General features: G+C 39.7%; 1 protein-coding gene across 1 annotated transcript in view; it reads right to left on the bottom strand.

Annotated features, from left to right (window-relative positions):
* Window positions 1-22,603, bottom strand: part of OCA2 (OCA2 melanosomal transmembrane protein) — a 435,982-nt gene that overhangs the window by 269,590 nt on the left and 143,789 nt on the right. The window contains exons 15-18 of the mRNA XM_077868273.1: window positions 20,745-20,877; window positions 11,564-11,711; window positions 9,365-9,422; window positions 6,553-6,661 (exon numbers count right to left, since the gene is read on the bottom strand). Coding sequence (XP_077724399.1) covers window positions 6,553-6,661; window positions 9,365-9,422; window positions 11,564-11,711; window positions 20,745-20,877 — 448 coding nt within the window. The remainder of the gene's footprint in view (window positions 1-6,552; window positions 6,662-9,364; window positions 9,423-11,563; window positions 11,712-20,744; window positions 20,878-22,603) is intronic.

The following is a 22,603-nucleotide window of genomic DNA, read 5'->3' as shown; positions in this document are numbered from 1 at the left end:
CATGCAAGGGGCATGTCATGATTCAGTGGCTGGGGGCACATGGCTGAGTGTGGCATGTAAGGGCAGCTGGAGGTGCATGACTAGGTGCAGTGTAGGGTAGTGGTAGGGGCATTTGACTGGACACCATTGAGGATGTACATGGTACCCTGGAGAAGCTATGTACCAAGTCTGATTGTGGAGCATGTGCAGCTTTAACAAAATTTGCCCTGAACCCAGGGCCAAGGCTAGTAGGCTTGGAGTAAGTTAGTCCTCAGGAGAACTCATGCATGTGGTACGCTGCTAGAGAGTTAGTTAGCAAGTATCTATGCACCCGGGGCTCTCACAGGGTGGCTCTGTGTTTATACTACAGACTGGGGGAGGAAAATAGTGCTTGCCAGTTCCCTTGTTTTCAAAGAAGTCCCCCAACATACTCCAAAATTAGTATGAACAGGTCTCCTGTTTTCCCCCAGCATTGTATAAAGTATCATTTTCATGTTGCCTCTCCACATAGGTTACTGTCTCTTTAAGGGAGCAACCCAGCTATCTCTCACCCTCCAGCTTACCCTGTGCTGACTCAGCAAACTTTTAAAGCTCCAGGCTCCAAGTACCACTGGTTTTATAAACTCACAGAATTTAGCCCTTCTGATTTTTAAGCCAAACCACATGGGGATTAATCTTCCTCATGTAAACAACACACTCTTTAAATCAATGGGTCAAAGAAGAAATCATAATAAAATTAGACAATACTTGAAATGAATGGAAATGAAAACACAAAACAAAAATTTTGGATGCATCACAGTAGCACTAAGAGGGAAATTTATAGCTGTAAACACCTTCATTTAAAAAGAGGAAAGATAGGTGGATAATCTAATCTTCCATCTTAAAACTGGGGGTTGGGGGGGAAGAGCAAACTAAACCTAAAGCAAGCAGAAGGAAGGAAACAAAGACGAAAATGATAATAAAGGAAACAAAGAATCAAAAGATAATAGAGATAGTCAGCAACCAAAAGAGCAACAAAATTGACAAGCATTTAGCTAGACTGAGCAAGAAAAGTAGGGACATTACCAGAGAACTTAAATGAGTTTAAAAAGATTATAACATACAGACAAACCTCATTTTATTGCACTTCACTTGATTGCATTTTGCAGACACTGTTTTTTAGAAATTGAAGTTATGTGGCAACCTGCATCCAGCAAGTCTATCAGCACCATTTTTTCCAAGATTATTTGCTCACTTCATGTCTCTGTGTCACTTATTGTAATTTTCACAATATTTCAAGTGTTTATTATTTAAAAAAAATTATTATTATATTTGTTTAATAATCTGTGACCAGTGATCATGACCCATGAAAAGCTCAAATGATGGTTGACATTTTTAGCAATATTTTAAAATTAAAGTATGTACACTTTTTTTTAGACAATGCTATTGCACACTTAATAGACCACAGTGTAAACATAATTTTATACACACTGGGAAACCAAAAAAATTCATTTACCTTACTTTATTGTGATATTTGCTTTATTGCAGTGGTTTGGAACTAAACCCACAATATCTCTGAGGTATGCCTGTAATTCTATGGAAAAAATTTTTAATTAGATAACCTAGATAGAGTGGACAAATTTCTAGAAAGACACAAATTACTGAAACTGGCTGAAGAAGAAATAAAACATCTGAATATATCTATTTGACTAAAGAGATTGAATTATTCATTATAAGATAAATAAGTACAGGGATATAATGTACAACATGAAGCTATAGCTACACTGCTGTATGGTATATACAAAAATTGTAGAGAGTAAATTCTAAGAGTTCTCATCACAGGAGAAATTTTCTTCCTTTATTTTTTTCTTCTTTCTTTTGTTTTTATTGTACCTACATGAGAAAATAAATTTTAGCTGGACATGCTGTAGTAATCTTTTCACAATACACATAAATCAAACTATCATTCTGTATGCCTTAAACTTACACAGCAATGTATCAATTATTCTTTAATAAAACTGTGGGATAAAGTTTTTTTTTAAAAAAAAAAGATCCCTCCCTCACACCATATATAAAAATAATGGATCGTAACCTAAATGGAAGATCCAAGATTATAAAACTCTAGAAGAAAGCAGAAGTACATAACTTTATGATGTTGGATTAAGCAATGGTTTGTTAGATATAACCCTAAGAGCACAAGGAACAAAAGAAAGAAATAGATAAATTTGACTTCGTCAAAATAAAAACTTTTGTGCTTCAAAGGAAACCATCAAGAAAGCAAAAAGAAAATCCACAGAATAAAAGAAAATGTTTACTAATCATATATCTGATGAGTGACTAGGGTCCAGACTATCTGAAGAACTTTATAATTCAACAACAACCAAAGACAAGCCAGTTTAAAAATGGATAAAGTATTTTAAGACATTTCTCCAGAGAAGATAAACAAATGGCCACAAGCACATGAAAAGATGCTCAACAACATTAGCCATTAACCATCTCATTAACATAATTAGGCACTACTTCACACCCCGAAGAATAGATATAATCAAAAAGATAGACAATAACAAGTGTTGGTGAGGATGTGGAGAAATTGGAACCCTCATCCAATGCTCTCAGGGATATAAAATTAAAGGAGCTGGGAGAACAGTCTATTGGTTCCTCAAAAAGTTAAAGCTATATATATGTGCAAGTTTGCATTCCATAGTGAGGAAGTTGAACCAATGGCTAATGGAGCCAATAGGTAAATGCTCCCCCTCTCCATGCAACTCCAGGACAGACCTGAGACATATTCCATACTTCTTCTCAGACAACCCTATGGGATAGAGTTACCAGTGGCCCACATCAGTGGCCAGAGGATGATGTAGCCTTGTTTTGGCTTTCTCTTTTCACTATTCCGCTTCCATGTTTCCACAGTGTAGTGGTTATCACATTTCACTAGCACTACTCTGCCTCCCTATCCTTCACTTCTCTTCCCTGGAATTATACTTCCCAATGAAAGACCCACACACAAGCCTTTGCCCAGGCTTTGCTCTCTAAAGTACCCACGCTGAGTCAGCCATGTCTAAAATTCTCATAATTAAGTTAGAATCTATAAGAAGCAATAAGAAGTTTGTTCATGCATTCTGTACCCTGTATCTTGTATCTATTAACTGTAGGCAGTTACACAAGGCACTGAAGAGAGAAAAGTTTAGCAGACATGGACCATGCCCTGGAGTCTACCTGGGGCAAGGAGGATACTTAAAGACAGAGACACAAACAAACCATTAGAATAACATGTGAGTTCTAGATCTAAGGCATGTAGAAGGTGCTTGGAATTCCAGGTAGGTATCTAATGATGTCCAATGCTGGCAAACACGTGGAGTAGTTGGAGCTCCCAAGCATTACTATGGGAGCACAAGCTGCTATAGCCAGTCTGGAAAATGGTGCAGCAGTTTCTTTTAAAGCTAAAGATATACCTAGCACATGATACCTACCCACACATAGGTAATTACCCAATAGAAGTGAAAACTTAAGTTCATGCAAAACCATGTACACAAATAATTAGACTAGGTCTTCTCACAATCACCAAAAACTGGAAACAATTCAAATGTCTTTCAATGGATGATGGGATAAACAAAATGTATCCATACCATGGAAGACTACTCAGCAACAAAAAGAATGAACTATTGATACACAAAGCAACTTAGATGAATTTGAAAGGTTTTATGCTGTGTGAGAGAAGCCAATCCCAATTCCAAAAATTGCAAAAAATCTGATTTTATGTATTAGACCTCCTCTAAAAGATAAAACTATAGTGACAGAGAACATATCAGGATGTGCTGGAATTAAGGCAGGGGGCAACTATAAAAGGGTAACACTGAAGTTTTTGGGGGTGATGAACCTGTTCTGTATTCCAATTGTAGTGATGGTTACACAAATCTGTATCTTTGTTAAAATTCATAAAACTTTGTACCAAAAGGAAAAGTCCATTTTTCTCTATGGTAACTTAAAAAATAAGAAAGAAAAGGCGAATGAGAATTAATGTTGTGTTTAGGTTATGATGTTTAAATGAAGGAATGTGTTATGATGATGCTATGTTTTGTTACATGGCATAATCTGATGTTATATGACACCATATGGTAATTATGTGATGTCACATTGTACACAGTGTTATATGACACCACTTTATCATATATCATGCTGTTTTATATAATGTCAAGTGTTTCATGATGTTATATGACAGCATATAGTCATTATGCTCAACTTAAACAGCACATCACATTCAAAACAGCAAATCACCAAAGTTACATCTACTGACTGTAGCACTGGGAAAATCTTGCATCAATTTTGCTCCTATTCCCATTAGCAGGGTTACTATAACTATAAGGAAACTATGCTCCACTTAAAATATGTGCTAATTGAACTTTTCTCCTCATCAATTCAACTCTTTCATCATGATGAATGAAAATATATGGGTTATGTATTCCAGGATCCGCAGATAAAATCATTTCTTCACCAACCCTAACTGAAAATGCGAGATTTAAAAGCTTCTTATTTAAGAAGCCCCTGGATCACAGATTTAACAACCATGCAAAGAGAGGTGCAACATCTTAGTAAAAAGCGTTCTCAGGCTAAAATAAAAAGTTTTGCAGTAATCAAGATTTTAAAAGTCCATATAGTTAAAGATGTGACTTTACATTTTTAAAGTATTGTTATTTATACAGTGATTGCTGCCAAATGCTGACAAAATTGCATGCAGACTCCCATATCTTTTAGTCTTTAAAATACACGCTATGTTCTTTTAAAGTGTGATCCCAAATAAAATTAGAAACAAAATATTCTGAAAATACCCAAAAGAATTATCTAATGGAACCCTTTTGCCCACAAACACCAGTTTTATTGTATTTTATTGTATTTGCTTAATTACCAGTGGTGACATCTCTTAAAGGTTTATAATGCTAAAATTACATTATGTCTGCAGTGTTATTCAAAATAATTACATTGCACAATAATTTCTAGATGTAATACACCAAATTCAATTAAAACTCATGACATTTTTACAATGTAAAATGTAAAAGCATTCTGGCTTTTACAATGGCATTCTTTGGCATTCTTCTTTAATACATCAGGATTCTATGTGGATTGGCTCTCAGGTGTGGATAAAGAATACCTGTCATCTTAGAACTCAGCTCAGGCTGCCTGGCAAATTGGATTTGAGATTATTTAAGGAAATAAATTCTGAGAGGTTGTGAACACATGATATAAAGCTGGACACCCAGTCAAAAGCATGTATATCGTGTACTATGTATAAGACATTAGCAATGTGTCTTTCTACATATGACAGAAAAGGGAAATTAATCTACAATCTAATATACCTAATAGTAGCCTAGATCCAAAGAAGCAATGATGTGGTTGTGAATAACTGAAGCTTGCTCACATTATCCATCTATTTTGCAAAGTGAAGAGGCTTTGCTTTCTATAGAAGTTATCTTCTTCAAATGTTGCAGTACATCAAATTTTTATAAAAAGATAGTTAACAGTGGAACCTGGGTGGCTCCATGGTTGAGCATCTGCCTTTGGCTCAGGTCATGACCCTGTGGCCCTGGGATTGAGTCCCACATCAGGCTCCCACAGGGAGCCTGCTTCTCCCTCTGCCTGTGTCTCTCATGAATAAATAAATAAAATCTTAAAAAAAAAAAGATAGTTAACATATCTTAACAGAGCTTCCTTTTGAGGGAAAACCATAAATCTTTTGGCTATAAAGAAAATACTCCTTGATAGGAGTATTTTCTTCAAATTTACCTTTCTCATATAAACCTGTACATACATGTGAGGTGCATTTTGGGAATGATTTGGATTTTGTTTTGTTGTAATAGCACCAATATAGATAACTGTAAATCAGTAAGAAAAACCAAAGGAATGTGTAAAATACTGATGAAGAGTGGAGAAATGTCAGGGTCAAGAAGACATTTGGTGAGCTCAATCTGCAAGATAAGCATATCTCAGGTGGAGACAGGCCCTGCAACCTCAACACAGGGCTTGAGAAAACAGAAAGTGAGAGCCATAGCACTGAGGAAGCAACAGAAGAGAAACCTAGGGAGAGGATGGAGAAGGGGTTCTGCGCTATGGGGAAAACAGATGCACCATGGAGGACAGACCTCTTGCACTCCTCTGGCTTGTTCAGTCTTTCATCTAAACCTCAAGTTGAACAAACTGCAGGACTGTGGCCTTGCTGATAGGACCTCTTGTCTCTTCTGGGGGTGCTTCTCAAGCAACAGTTTAAAGATCTGGTTATCAAGTATGAAAGAGATGATAATACCTACTCTACTTCATATTTCCTGTAGTGTTAAACCATGAAGGGGCTGAGAACCCCTGCACTGAGACACTAGGGGCTGGAGATGCATCTCTCTCTCTCTCTCTCTCTCTCTCTCTCTCTTCCGGAAAATAAAAAGAGAGGTAGTGGATAAAAGTTTCCTTCTTTCCATCAAAGGCTAGCCATACTCCACATCAGCCCTCCTCACCCATTTCTAGGAACAAACTTTGAAATCTTACCTTCCAGACTATGACAGCAAATGCAAAACCTATCAACATACGGTAACAAAAAATTAGACTCACCAAGATCAAGATGAACACCAGGGACAAATGAATTGAGAAAGAACATGAAGATAACAAATCCCAACACCATCAGGCATTTGGTGAGCAGAATCTTGTCTGATATCCTGTGCTGTGAGAGAGAAAATGCAACTCATTTACTGGGTACTATCTTCTATTTCCTGCAATACGTCCATCATCCTACATAACTTGAATTACTACAAATTTCTCCTGAAGATTAAAAATATAACTTCTTGAACTTGAAGGAAAATGATAAGGTAATTCATTACAAGGAAGACTGTATAGATTTGGGATTACAGCATTCAAAACCTGTATAAAAAAATAAACACAATAAATTTAAAATATAGTATAGGAGTGCCTGGGTGGGTCACTCTGTTAAGCAACTATCTTCAGCTCAGGATCCTGGGATCAAGCCCCATGTGGCTCCCTGTTCAGTGGAGAGTCTGCTTCTCCCTTTCCCTCTGCTCCTTCTCCCTACCCATTCTCTCTCCCTCTCAAATAAGTGAATAAAATCTTTATATATATAAAACACCTGGCTAAATAGCTTCTCAACATGATGCAGAAAGTGCTCCCAGCCTCACCACAAGCAGTAGGTGAGATCTTGGCCAATCACTGAGGAAATAATATATGACTTCCAAGGATCTGGCCATGCATTTCCACAGGTGCTACATGCTCATATCCTTTTAATTCAACTATTCTCCTATTACACAAATCCCTGCTCATGGTGGCACTGAGGTTAACATGTTCTTACAATAACATGACTCCCACTAAAGGTTCTTACTGTATCCTTTCATGTTCACAGAGACCCTAAAAGGCACTTGACAATGCCCTAATCACCAAAATGACATCCATTGGAGCCTCAAAAGCTGTTCATGGCTAAGGGGAGGTGCCAGAGGGCTCTATAGTACCTTCATTAACCTCAGATATGCAGACCTCATTGCAGTGGATCTGAGCCACAGGGGCAAGATAGGGCAAGGTCTCCAGAGGCTGCTGTGCTATGAGGCCACAGCTGTGTGGAGCTAGGGAAGGGAGCACAGTCCCAGAAAACCTGTACAGAAGGGCACTGAGTAATCCTGCCCCACCAATCAGGCCCCTGTATGAATCGTACTCCACCATGTGAACTAACAACTGTGCCATGTCCTTTCTTAAACGTAGTCCCACTAGCACATCTGTCTGTCTACATCTGTGTCTATCTAGAATTAGATATAAGTATAGATATGGGTATAATTATGGATATAGGGAGAGACAGAGACAGATACTTATAGGTATGCACATGGATAGAGATAGAGACAGAGTTAGAGATAGATGATACAGGTATAGTTATAGAGACAGAGAGACAGATGTGTGTATAGGTATAGATTTTTCTCTCTGGATTTCTCTGGTCATGCAGTTAGAGATGCTGCCATGAAAACCACAAGCATATTCTTCCAGTTTACACTGGCTCTGGCTGCAGCCCCCAGCCCCCTGCTCACAGATCATGTGGGCCATCTCCTGAACATTTGTCCTCCTTCCTCACCTACTGCCTAAGCTTGTGGCTCAACTGGCCGTAAGCCAATTCATCTTCCTCTTCCCACCTCCAAGGAAGGCCAATTTGCCAGATGAGTCTGTGATGGTGAATTAGGAAGAAAAGGGCATGGCATCTCACCTCTTGTGAGGGGAAACACTACATAACTTCTGTGCAGCCATGTTAATCATAGAAAATGGGTATTTTCATGGGCAGTTCCAGAATTAGAAACGGAGGGAGCAGGCAAGTCAAAGAACATTCTAGCATCATTTGCCTGGGATAAGTGGGAATGATCCAAAGTTTGTGCTTATCTGTTATTCTGGGTGCTTGTCAAATTTTCTCCTTTTGGCTACAGGAAGCTATCACAGTAAGAACTCTTACATATTATAAGCTCCTTGCTTGTCCCTTCCACCTCTCCTCAATCCTTATCCACCAGGTACACGGAGAGGTACACAATCTCTTCCCTAACTCATAGCTAGCACTACACGGTCTAGCAAAGCAGGCAGTGTCTGCATAAGCCTGGGGTCCAGAAAAGTGTCATAGCTACACCATTCTTTCCTAACCCTAACCATCTCGGAGATTGGGAAGACAGGCCCAAAGAACACATTACCCACCAGGACCTCATATCCAAATTTCCTTTAAAAAGGGACAAAATGTTCTTACCATAATAAGAAAGTGGATACTCACCCTCTCCCTGCCCCCCCAGGAAAGAAGCTACCTGGATTCAAAAGTTCACAAAGATACAAATATCTCCAAGCAGATCTGGAGCAGAGTTCTCTCGGCTAGGAGTGGCTAGGAGAAGGGCACTATGTGTCCTCAGCTACACTAAGAAAGTCTGTGAAGGCAGGAAAATTAGCAATAGGACCCAAAAGTCAGAGTCCACCAGAAGGAGAACCATATGACAGAACACACACATACACTTCATCTCTGTCCCAAACACTTCTCCATCTCACACAGCATGCCTCACCTGAGTCAGCCTCCACAATCTCATCCACACAATGGGAACCACAAGACTTGCCTTTTAGGATCAAGAAGATCTTCAAGAGCCTGAGGCACCCAGCCAACTTTCTCTGCAGCCAAATTAACCATAGGAAGGGCCATCCAATCTCAAAGGGCTAGAAAAATTTTGACTTTTCAATTTCTGGACAAAGTAAGCCTACCATGTCAGGGAAATGATTTTCCCATCAACTATTAGAAATAACTTATGCCTTACATACAACTACAGGAATAAAAAGAGAAATTACTTTCAGTCTTAACTTTGTGTGAAACAAGAGGTAAATCAGAAACCCTTAAGAGAAGAAACCACAATACCTTTTTTTGTAGTTCCTGGATATTGGTCTCCCAATTTTTATCTTCCTGTGAGATTTGTCTAAAGGAGAAAAAGGCAGACTCATTATTTTCATAGTGATATAGGGCAGCAACCAGCAGCACATTTAGCATGGACCTCTAGCCCGGATACCACCCACTAAGTCACACCTGAAGTAGTCACAGAATGGTGCACACCTAGTCACGGAAGGTGACCAGTGGAGCTGGGTTTATGGATTGGGAAAGATACTCCATCTATATTTCCAAAGAAAAGTAACACAGGAAATGAATGGAATGTTAATGAGGTATGTGAAGGCATATGTATGTGTGAGTGTGAGTTCAGAGAACATCAGAAGAACACTGACCAAAATGTGAACAAGGGGAATAATGATACGCTACTTTTGTATATCTCTTCTTACTTTCTACTTTTCTACACTTTTTTTTTCAAAATGAGGTCATGCTATATTTACAACTAAACAAATGGAAAAAAAATAGTAAAAGAAATACCACTTGCTTTGGTGGTGATTTTTATCAATTAGAATAGTGGAGAATTTAATTTTAATGAGCACTAGCATGTCATAAGTATCAAAGGAGGCTGATCACGCAGCCAGAACATACCCTAAAAGAAATCACAGCAGACCCAGGTGAATCCTGAGGACAATTTTTTAAAAGAATATGTAAAAACAAGACCTGCAGGGCCATCACTTGCCTTAGATCATCTTCATTCTACTCAGCTCTTCAGTGGCTGTGTGGCTTCGCAAAGCCACTACCATCTTCAGGCCCTAGTTTTCTATCTGTGAACAACACAGGATGAGCTGATAGAAACTGGTGAACCTCGGAGCCCATGTTTCCTCACATTTGTAACCCTGAGATACACCTCACAGCAGACAAAGGATGTTGAAGCTTGAAAGTCAATGGGTCAATCGCTCAATACATTTAGAGCAATTTACTCCTGCATCTTTAATTTATAAAGTTTCTCCTTTTAAGAAAAAAAACTGAATGGAAAGTCATCAGAGAGGAAGAAAAACCATGAGAGACTCTTAACTACAGGAAACAAACTGAGAGTTGCTGGAGGGGAGGTGTGTGAGGGGACGGGGTTACTGGGTGACAGGCATTAAGGAGGGCCTGCGATGTGATGAGCACTGGGTGTTATATGCAACTGATGAATTACTGAACACTACATCAGAAACTAAGTATGTACTATATGTTGGCTAATTGAATTGAAAATCAATCAATCAATCTCTGCTGTTGCTGAAGTTGGTCCCTGGCCTGCAAGTCAGGGTCCTCCTGGAGCCTCAGGACCTTTTTACCCAGTGCCACCTGGTGGAGATGGGTCCTGGGCTGGAATGGAGCTGAGACATTGCTTTGCCCTGGCTGCCTCTCTGGAGAGAGTGAGTCACCACGGGCTCACCTGTGGCCCTTTCCCCCCACAAACAGAACAGGCTATGAGACAGCCATACTGGATGATTCTCAAGAGTTGGCGCTGGCACCACACCCAGCTCCTGTCCTCAGCCTGGGAACACAGGGCTGGTTCCAGCAAAGTGCAACATGCAAGATCATTTACACTACATTCACAAGGATTCAAACTTCCCTTGCCTTGACAGATTTCTCATCTCTGCCCAGTTCCCAGCTCTGTAGCAGTAATGCTTCAATGTTCCAAGAGGTGGACATGCTCCTGCTTTCCCCATCAGTACTCCCAAAGTGAAGACAGGTTGGAAGTCAGCATTTCATCAGAGTTGGAAGGAAAAATTCACCACTCCATTACCTTTTACATCTCAGCTTTGATTGAAAGCAAATGACAGGAAATGAATTGAGAAGGACTTAATTATTTTTTGAAGTCCCTGAAAATCAATTACTAGGAGAGTATTTTGTTAGATTTATTTGTTATGCTGTTTTTTATTTTTATTATGCAACAAATGTTATGTGTGGAAGTGCAACAGGCAGGGGTTCAGTGTGGATTCAATCCCTGGTGTCACTTTTTCCTTGCTGTGTAATCCTGGACAAGTTGGTCAAATTCTCTGAGCCTCGGTTTTCTCATCCTGAAACTATCCCAGAAATTCTAGTAAGGGTTAGATAAAATAATGTACCACAAGAGACTTACACAGTGTATACTGCCCAAAACGTACCCACTGGCATAAAGGTAGAGTTACAGTTTTAGAGAACGTGTCAACAAAGAGTAGTCCTAGCAGGGCCCTGGCTTGGTACCTGTGGAAGGTGTGCAGCCTTCGGGCCAGCAGGTGCTCCAGTGCCTGCACCTTCCCCAGGAGCAGGCCCCGAACCGCTGTCTCCTCTCTGCTGGCTGGGCTGATGCGCTGTGCAGTCAGGCGCCAGACATGGATCTCGTGCTTCAGTTCTGTAGGAAAGGAAAGATGAGGCTTGAGTCTCCTACAACCTCAGACACCAGCAGGCATTCCACCCTCCTCACCATCTTCCAAGACCAGGAAAAACATACCTGATGATGCACAGTTAACCAAGGGCCAAATCAAAGCAATAGCTTCTTAGCATTCATGTTATTGTAATGGAACCAGGAGACAAAGCCCACATTAAAAAATTACCATGGATGCAAAGTAATGTGATTTGGGTAAAAGATAAATTCTTGAATATACACGTCAATGCTAGCCCCTAAGAACCTTTTCCCCTCCCAGGAAATTACTTCTTGCAGCCAGAAGTTTGGGTCTCTCCGTTAAAATCCAGGCATTGCCTAATCATTGAAACAGATCTAGTGAACATTGGAAATACAAGTGTAATTCTCAGCAGGAGGGCATGTAGCTAAAGCAGGAGGTAGGGAATGACTTCCTTTCTGACTAGGCCTCCAAACTGAGCTTGTTGTCCATGAAAGAACACAGCGGAGAGACATAGACAACTTTATGAAATGCTCAAGTTAATATAATGAGGCAATTTCACCCACAAATTAATTCAGGCCCCATCTTCTGGTATAGAAGAGTAGAGATAAGGGAACTGTCAATCTATTGACTCCTAAAGTATCAAAATATTTCATGAAAATTTGCATTTAACCTCTATTTTACAGTTAAAGATGCTACATAAATTTATCAAAATATCCACCAAAAGAATACAAGGAAGCATGGTATTTTTATGAATCACCTCTTATGTGCAAAGTACTATACCACATATTACAAGAGTTCAAGATGAAATTAAAAGACAGATCCCTTTCTCAAGCAGGAGCACTTGACAATGAGCTCAGAGAAGAGGTGTATGGCAGAGTGATTATCCAAATCCTGTGAAGTAGCACGTACTTGTGGGTTCAATGACTAGGAAAATACCATCTTTTATGCCCCTTCTATTCAGTAAACAAGTGTTGACCACCTACTATATGACAGACCTGTTACAAATGCTGAGAAAACAAGTATGAGCTAGGCAGAAACACAGACTGCAAATAAAGTGTGTCAAGACTCACAAAAGAGAATCAACAGAGGATAGGGGCACTAAAATCATTTCAGTTAACACATGATTTTCTCTAAAGCCTCAGCCTTACAAAGATGAAAACCTTTTAGTACTAAGATATGGATTGTGCTTTCATTCAGTACATATTGTTACTTTGCAGCATAAGAAACTCAAAAGTTTCTTTAGAGAAACAAAGTTATAATTTATTTTAGGAGAGCCTCATACCTCATTAAACAACATATGAGGTTATGATAACATTAAAAAGAGGAGCAGGAGGAGGAGGAGAAAACCGAAAAAATTAAGCTCCTGAAACAATGAGCCAAAAACACCACGCAGGGACAAGAATAGGGAGATGAGACTATGCTGTCTCAGTGGATGTCCACATAGTGCCAGTGTTTCATCCAATGCTCTGAACCACATTACACAGAAGATATCATTCAAAGCCCATCCATTAGAAAGCAAGAAAGCAAGACAGCAAGAAAGCAAGGAAGGAAGGAAAGAAGGAAGGAAGGAAGGAAGGAAGGAAGGAAGGAAGGAAGGAAGGAAGGAAGGAAGGAAGAAAGGCTATCCATAAAGTACAGAGACTTTCCAGCCAGTCTTTCAAGGCATGCTGGTGATAGACACTTCTCCAAGTGGCTGATCAACTTAAAGAGCTAAACAAGAGCATGGCTAGTTTCTGGGGCTAATCCATGGGGTGCAGGCTGGGAGTCCTCTCCCTATCTGTGTGTGGAGAAGCAGAGCCTGGGAGCCACTGCTGCTTCTGTGAAAATGCTCTGTCAGGTCCCCAGGCTCCTTTCTGCAGGTGTCCTCTCCTGAGACGACTTCAGCCCCCTCATACACACCCAGAGCCTAGCTGCCTTCTAACCCATCAAATCAAACAGGTGGAGCTATTTTCCTCAGCAAAACCCATGCATTAATGTTCAGGTACTGTACTTTTGTTCTGATTTTTTTTTGTTCTCCTAATTTTGAATGAAAGACATTATCAACTAGCAGGGAATTTAGTTGAGAGAGAGATTTTGCCCAATGAAAAGAAGCTCATTGCCTGCACCCAGAACTCAGTTTACCCAAGTGTATTTGCTCCTCAGTTCCCAGGCTTCCTCCACACTTCTACCATTTCCCTACCCTGTGATCTCTGCTAAGCTCTAAGACCATGGTTTCAGTGGGCTACTTGATATTGTTCTCTGCTGCTTGTGCTGTCAAGGTTCAAAGATAAACATTCTATCTTCTCCCTACAAAACTCTCTCCCCTCACTTTCTTCATTTTTATATGACATCATTAATCTTCCAGGTACATGAGCCTGAAATGTCATTTTGGTCTTATCAGTGCCACTCTCCACTATTTTTGGGTGAACATTACTGGGCATGTATAGGTGTCAGATAACATGCTAGATGCTAAAGGAGAAAAATTTATAAGTTACAAGATGAGTCTCTAACAAGATAGAAAGAAATATAAGCTCTATCATAAGTAAACATGAGCCAGGGCAATACTGGTCACAAATGGAGTTTGGGATAAACTGGTATGGTTCTTATAGGATCCACCTGTTCCTACCCCAGGTCACCAGCTTATCTAGGCCTCATATTCTCACCCTTGGTGATTCTGATTGTTCCTCAGTAACCTCTGACTGGAGTTACTTCCTACCAATCCACCCATGGTTAGTCATAAATAGATAGTTATATAAGTAGATATAAAGAGAAATCTATCTATGTTCCTACTTACCTATCTTCTAGGAAGATAAATCTATCTAGACTGATACATCTAGAAAGATGGATAAATGTGGGCAGACAGATAGATAGGTTCCTTCTTTCAAATATCCATTGATTCCCCATGGCTTACAGAATAAAGCCAAAGATCTTTAGGGAAGATCAAGATCCTCAAAAGGTAAGCACTACTGTGAACTCTGATCTTGCTGTATAAGCTCTTACCTTTGCCATACTGGCCTCTGACCAGGAGACATCATTAGATGTCTCATCTCCACCTCTCTGATTACCTCTAGCCCCTATCTTCCTGAGCTTCTCAATGAAGCTCCTATAGCATTACTTGAGGTATTGTATACCTGGAAAAAAAAAAAAAAAAAAAACAGGCGAAGACATTACCATGTGGGATACATTCTCTCTCCCAGGAGGTGGTGGCTGCCAGAAAGCCTAGAGGAGGGTCATCCAGCTCCAAGTGATGAATCTGAGGGGAAGATGCCCAGGCTAGAAGTTGAGGAATGGAATTCTACTATTACAAGATTCTGTTCGTGTTAAGCAGTATAATATCAATTGAAGTTAGTGGTATAACTATCACTAAACTCACAAAACACAACTATAGCCAAAATGTAACAGAAAAAAGAAGAGGTAAATGAAATATATTTGAAATAATTAATTCAAAAGAAGGCATAAAATTAGGGAAAAGGGTATAAAGAAAAGAAGGCACAAATAGAAAACATGATGATACACTTAAATTTAACCATATCATGAATCATGTTAAATATAAATAATCTAAACATACCAATTAGGGGACAGAGATTGTCAGATTGGATAAAAAAGCAGACTCAACTGCTAGCTACTTGCAAGAAATGCACTTTACATATAAAGACACAGTGAAAGGATGGAAAAGATATGCTATACTACCACTAGTGAAGAGAAAGCTGGAATTGCTACATTAACAAAATTGATTTCAGAGCAAGAATGATTATGGATAAGGAAGGTTATTTTATAATGACAAAAGTGTTAATTCTTCAAAAGGAAATAACAACCCTAAATGTTTATGTACCCTAATAACAGAACTTTGAAATATATAAAGCAAAAATCACATATCTGCAAAGAGAAATAGACAAATCCACAATCATAATTAGAGATTTCTATTTCCATCTCTTGATAATTGATAGAACAAATGGATAGAAAATCAAATACAGAAGACCTGTTGGTTGCATTATCAGCCAACTTGACCTAACTGACCGTACTAACAAAACCCCACCAAAACAGCAGAATACATATTCTGTTCTGTTGCACATGGAATGTTTATAGGGCTAAACGTTTGATTCTAGCCATAAAACAATCTTAAGAATTTTAAAAGGATTCGAGTTTTACCACATATAGTCTCTGATATAGGTAACTGCAAAATACCTAAATATTTCCTAAATAAGCACATCTAAAATATCTAAGGATCAAAGAAATCAAAGGGGAAATCAGAAAGTAATTAGAACTGAATGGAAATTAAATAAAACATATGAAAACTGGTGGCAGGTCACTGAAATAGTACTTAGAAGGAAATTTAGAGCACTGAACACCTGTGTTAGAAAAGTAAGTATATATAAAATAAGCTCAACCTCTACTTTAAGAAACTAGCAAAAGAAAAATAAATCAGCCCAAAGTAAGCAGAAGTAAATAAATATCAGAGTAGAAATCATTAAAAGAGAAAAAAAATGTAGAGAAAATCTTTATAATCAGAAGCTGTTTCCTTAATATCAACAAAATTAATCAACTCTAACTAGACCAATCAGAAAAAAAGCAAAGACACAAGTTACCAGTATCAGAAATGAGAGATTACATGATCAAAAATATCCATTAAAAGGATAATGAAAGAATATTATGAACAACTTTAGAATAATTCTCTCAACAACTGAGATACAATAGATAAACTCCAGGGATCCCTGGGTGGCTGAGCGGTTTAGCGCCTGCCATCGGCCTAGGGCATGATCCTGGAGTCCCTGGATCAAGTCCCACATCGGGCTCCTGCATGGAGCCTGGCTTCTCCCTCTGCCGGTGTCTCTGCCTCTCTCTCTCTCTCTCTCTCTCTCTCTCTCTCTCTCTGTGTCTCATGAATAAATAAATAAAATATTTTTTAAAAACACAATAGATAAACTCCTTAAAAGATATAAATTACCAGTAATCACTTAAGAAGAAATAGGATAATCGTAATAGCTAGCCCTAAGTCTATGAAGGATTTTGAGTTTGTAGTTAAACCTTTCCCCCACACACCCCACACACATACATCCAGGTCTGTAAATGTCCTAACATTTAAGGGGATAATAGTAGCAATTCTATACCATCTCTTCCAAAAATCTGAAGAGGAGGGTGTGATTCTGTACTCATTCTGTGAGAACAGCAAAAAAGACATTACAAGAAAGTAAACTCTACACCAGTATCCCTAATGTACCCAGACACAAAAATTCTATACAAAATATAAACAAGAAGCAACTTAAGCTGATATCTGGTGAACAGGAGGACAGACTGGCGGTTATTTGTGCTTTTTGCCAAATAAGTCATGTTCTTTTCCTTTTTTTTTTTTTTTTGAAAGATTTTATTTATTTATTCATGACAGAGAGAGGGAGAGAGAGAGGCAGAGACACAGGCAGAGGGAGAAACAGGCTCCATGCAGGAAGCCTGCTGCAGGACTCAATCCTGGGTCTCCAGGATCACACCCTGGACTGAAGGTGGCGCTAAACCACTGAGCCACCCAGGCTACTCAGTCATGTTCTTTTCCATTCTGGGCCCTTCCTAGGTTGATTCATCCTGGCCCCGTGACCAGTGGTGCCTAGTGACAATCAAGATGACAAGCTATGAACAGAGGCATCCCGTATTGGTCAAGAATGGAGCGGAACAAGTGGTTCTCTCTACTTTAATGATCAACAGCTCAGGGCTCTGAGAACCAATGACAAGCAGGGTACTCCCAATGCACAGGGGCAATGAAGCCAAAGAGAGGAAAAGAACAGCGCTTTGCAATTCACTGAGATTTCAGGGTTACTTTTTTTTACTGCAGCATAACCAAACCTGTTCTGACAAATGCTCTAGATGCCACTACAGACTCACTGAACCCAAATCTCTAGGATAGGGCCTGGGAATCTGCAGTTATAATAAGCATGCTAAAATTGGAGAGCCCTATGACCCACAGTGGCCCAGAGCAATTGCCCTGACTGCACAGCTCTGTGCTGATTTACAGCTTGTCATGGCATTGCCATAGGGTTTCAGCATCATCCAAATCCCAACCATTTCTTCCCACTTCCCTCAAATGTTTCTCAACTCCTTACTCAGGAAGAGTGGAGAAGTTGATTATACAGATTTGTTTCATATACTTCTAAATCTGTGTATCCTAAATTCATGTCAAGATAGCATTCTCCAGAAGAGCTTATTAACAGCACAGAATTCCTGGGGGTGGGCCTGGTAATGTAAACATATAACAATTGTTCTCACGTCATTCTGATCATCAGGGAAATTGGGGGAAAAGCTAGCATAACAGGACAAGATAACTTTCTAACTCTCCACTGAGATACAGCTACACCTGCACAATCAAATTGTTATTGACTGATTATCCATTGTGATCACAGTTTCCTTAGCTCTCCACTGGTGTGACCCTTTCCATCAGAAAACTAAACCTAAATATTAAGTTATCCGATTTTACATATAGTAGTTGATGGCAAAACATTCTGAATATCTCTAAATGGGTTTTATGGATTGTATTATGTACCCCCCCCCAAATTCATGTGTTGAAGTCCTAATCCCCAAGACTTATGAATGTGATTTTATTCAAAAATAGGGTTGTTGCAGGTGTTATTAGTTAAGGTGAAATCATTAAAGTGGCCACAAATCCAAGATGACTAGTGTCCATATAAATGGGGGAAATGTGAACACAAACACACACAGGGAGAATGTCACATAAACATGAATATGGCCATCTAAAAGCCAATGAGATAGGCCTGGAAGAGATTCTTCCACTTGGTTGGTTGGTTGAGCCAATCAACCTTGCACGCACTTTGATTTTGGACTTCCAGCCTACAAGACTGTGAAGAAATAAGCCACCTCTTCTGGCCTATGAAGTACTCTTAGCATCTGTAGAAATAATCCATCTGTTGTTTAAGCCGATCAGTCTGTGGTACTTTGTTACAGAAGTCCTAGAAAACTAATACATTGGTCAATGGCAAAAATGGATCAAGGCATCTCACCGCCAGAAATATCTTTAAAAAAAAAAAAGTCAATTTTGACTAAATTCTTCTTCAAATTAGGGAAGCAATGGGATTATATATAGTTTCCTCCATTATAAAGCTGTAAGAGAACAGCAGGATCTGGGACTCTTTTTTTCTCAAGAAAGGCACATCCTGCTCTATAGACCATGAGAGATATGGAATTATCAATGCCATCAGGAAAATACAGTCTTTCTCCAAAATAAGTAAACTATGCTACATCAGCAGGAAGCTATTTCAACCTTGCAGCCAAAGGAACTTTTCTATTTGGCCCCCAAAATCTGTATGTGCACCTGCTCTTCCCTCCTGTACCCTATGCTGGGTTTACCCCCCAAAATCAGGTCCATGGGTGGGGACCATGCCAATCCAACTGCCCCATGAACAGCTGAAGCACAGGGAGTGTGCCCACTTGTCCTGCACTTACATCCCCTTCACTTGGGACTAGGCTGAGTGGGCACTCAGAAACTCCTTATTGCTTGATCATGTTTAAAGTACCATTTCTAGGAACACCTGGGTGGCTCAGCAGTTGAGTGCCTTGCCTTTGGCCAGGGGCGTGATCCTGGAGTCTCAAGATTGAGTCCCACATCAGGCTCCCTACATGGGGCCTGCTTCTCTGTGTGTGTGTGTGTCTCTGCCTCTCTCTCTTTCTCTATGTCTCTCATGAATAAATGAAATCTTAAAAAAATAAAAATATTTAAAGTACCATTTCTATATTCACAAGGATGCTCCAATACTTTGTGCATGTGGTTAATAAGTATTGCCTAACATAGAAATTTCTGCTTATCATTCCATTTCTCTGGGAGAGGTGGGTGACTAAATTTTACTAAGAACAAGCTTGGTTTATATAGATGACTCTTGAGAGGGTATATAAGACAATGTTTTCCAAACTAGAACAAAAATAGTCAAACTCTGAATACAAAAGTCATGCATGAAAGAAAGGCAGATCTGCTTTGTACAGTCACCATCTGATGAACAGGAGGACTGATAAGAATACATTTAGATCCTCAGCTTTTCATACAGAAATAGTACTTTTTTTATCTTACTAAAGATCAAGAAAACTTGAAGTCCTATACAGTACAAGGATAGAGGAATAACAGGATGAGAGAGGTAAATATACAATCTATGAGCTCTGTGAGGACACCACACCATCTGAAATCACAAAGAAAGAAATGCACCTTTGTCACTGTGTTCCTATCACCCAGTTATGCTCTGTTACCCAGGCAACCTACACAATGTCCTGTACAGGGTCTGGCTGAGAAAAGGATAGCTGTTTCCCAGATAATCTATTGCTTCTAATATATAGGGATCAGTAATATTCTCAATAAAACATTTACTAAAATTTTTAAGTAAGGAAAATACAAAGACAAAAGATGGTCATGAACACTCTTCCTGCTGGCTGGTGCCTCATCAATATATTCTTGATAAACATAGCACAATGTCGGGCAGCCCCAGTGGTGCTGCAGTTTAGCGCTGCCTGCAGCCCGGGGTGTGATCCTGGAGACCCGGGATCGAGTCCCACATCAGGCTTCCTGTGTGGAGCCTGCTTTCCCCTCTGCCTATGTCTCTGCCTCTCTCTCTCTCTTTCTCTGTGTGTCTCTCTCATGAATAAATAAATTTGAAAAATCTTAAAAAAAAAACATGGTACAATGTCCTCTGTGCTGGATTATGTTACTATTTTTGTAATCACATTTAATCTCAAAGTATGACATATTTGAACACTAGTCTACATGCTTTGCTATTTGTGTTGTATACATGTGGTTTAATGATGTCATGGCATACGAACTATATCCAATGGCCACTGCTTCCCAGATTTCACCCTAAAGAAAATTAAAGAAAGGCCATGGATTTAAAGTCCCTGAAAGCACAGAGCATACCAGGAGGCAGACAGGAACATACTGAGTATGCAGCATCCCAGTGACCGACATTTCCCTGATGTTCTAAATGTAAGAAACCTCCTGCCTTTTTTGTGGCAACGTCCTCCAGAAAAAAATATATATTATGATAGTAAACTCTGAGGCTATATGAGATGCTGCTTATACTCACCAACAATCTCACTGGGTTCCTTGTTATAAAGCTTTTTGTTCCAGAAAAGGAGTCTAAGGAGTGGGAAGGAGAATAGGAGAATGAAGCAAATCCCAACGAACATGTGTGCAGTAAATCCTGCGAAGTCCAGGCCCTGGAAATAGGAAAGGGGACATTAAATGACAAATGGGATTCTCCTCTGTATAGGCATGGCTCCCACTTCAGGATCTTCCAAATGAGAGATCCAGGGAAAGCTGAGCACTAAGACCCAGCAGGGGCAGGCATGTCAGAGTAGTGGGTGTTAGCTAGAGGGCCACAGGGCCCAGCATAAAACCCACAAAAGAACAAGTACTCTTCTCTACAATTTTGAAAATGTTTAAGCTTTGTTTCTTTCATATCAATAAACCAAGTCCTACCTGAATAACAAGCAACCTTAGGAGAAAACAAAAACAGGTTATCACAGACAATCTCAACCTTAACTGGGTCTACTTTCACTACTGGATGGACACATTCTCCCAGGATGAAAAAAGACAGACGGAGGAAAAACATAAAACTATGTGGCAATATTTGCCTATTTCAAGGTAAGATGTGTCTTTTTAATATTTCATTTAAGTCCCTGCTATCGGGCAGCCCAGTGGCTCAGCGGTTTAGCACCAACTTTAGCCCAGGGCCTGATCCTGGAGACCCGGGATCAAGTCCCACGTCAGGCTCCCTGCATGGAGCTTGCTTCTCCCTCTGCCTGTGTCTCTGCCTCTCTGTGTGTGTGTCTCTCATGAATAAATAAATAAAATCTTTAAAAAAAATAAGTCCCTGCTATCAATGTGAAAGAACATCCTTGGTTGATGAGCACAGCCCTCTGCAGGGTGGCCAAAGGCCATTAGGAGTGAGGAGGCCCAGAATGTCCCTACTGGCCATAAGGTCCCAGGCAGGTGCTTCTCCCTCCCCTCATACTTCCTTTGCCCCTCTGCAGAACTATTTGTCATGGTCAGCTGCTGAGGATGTCTCTGCTTTGGGATAAAAATCCTCTACTAGCTTAATCTGTCAGGGATTAAGTCAACAGCATCATTGGCTGGTTTTGTCTGTCTTTTACTCTGTGCTTATACAGGTGATCCCTGAATGTAATTAATATTGTTTGAAGGAAGGTCCCCACAAAGCAGAGGTGCTTGTATCCTGAGTAATTCTGGGCCCTTTTTTTGCACATATTAACTATAATTTTTTGTCCTGTTGGAAATGATGGGACAATTGAAAAAAAAAGTGATGGGTAGATTAAAGAAAGAAAAGGACTAAGGGGCTCCTGGGAGGGGCTCCACAACAAAACAACACAGCTTTGAGGGGAAGTATGTGGTTGCTAGTAGAGTTGTAATGGGTGGATTTATCAAGTGAGAACAATGCAGAGTGTGGGAAAATCCCAGCTGAAAATTTTAAGAAACAATATAGGCAGATGCAATGTATCATGGGATGTAAATATTTTCACTAAGTTTATTAGGTGCATGTGTCTGGGCCTCCCTGCTTTACAAGCCTCTGTACCTTCCTACACTTTCTCCTTAACGTCCTCAGTAACAAAACCACCCACTACTATACTTGCATCAATATAATGCTTAAATGCAGCCTTTTCTTGCAGGGTGCTGGTTCTATTTTGCCCCTTTCAGTCTTATTTTGTACTTTTTTGGCTTTTCTCCACTCAGATACTCTCTGCTTAATTTTTTCACAAAGCCCTCATTCAATAGTGGAAGTGGTCAAAATTTGAGGCATGTAAAACTATGAAAACAGGATTCCCCCAAAATCAGATTAGAACATCCATAGCTGCATAAACTACATATATCCAAGGGGAATCCAGCTGAGCAACTTCTGGTGCACCAATATCACCTTCTAGGGAAGAT

Source organism: Canis aureus, chromosome 2 (assembly GCF_053574225.1).
Source record: "Canis aureus isolate CA01 chromosome 2, VMU_Caureus_v.1.0, whole genome shotgun sequence".
NCBI classification, from domain to species: Eukaryota; Metazoa; Chordata; class Mammalia; order Carnivora; family Canidae; genus Canis; species Canis aureus.
This window is presented reverse-complemented; position numbering and strand designations above follow the sequence as displayed.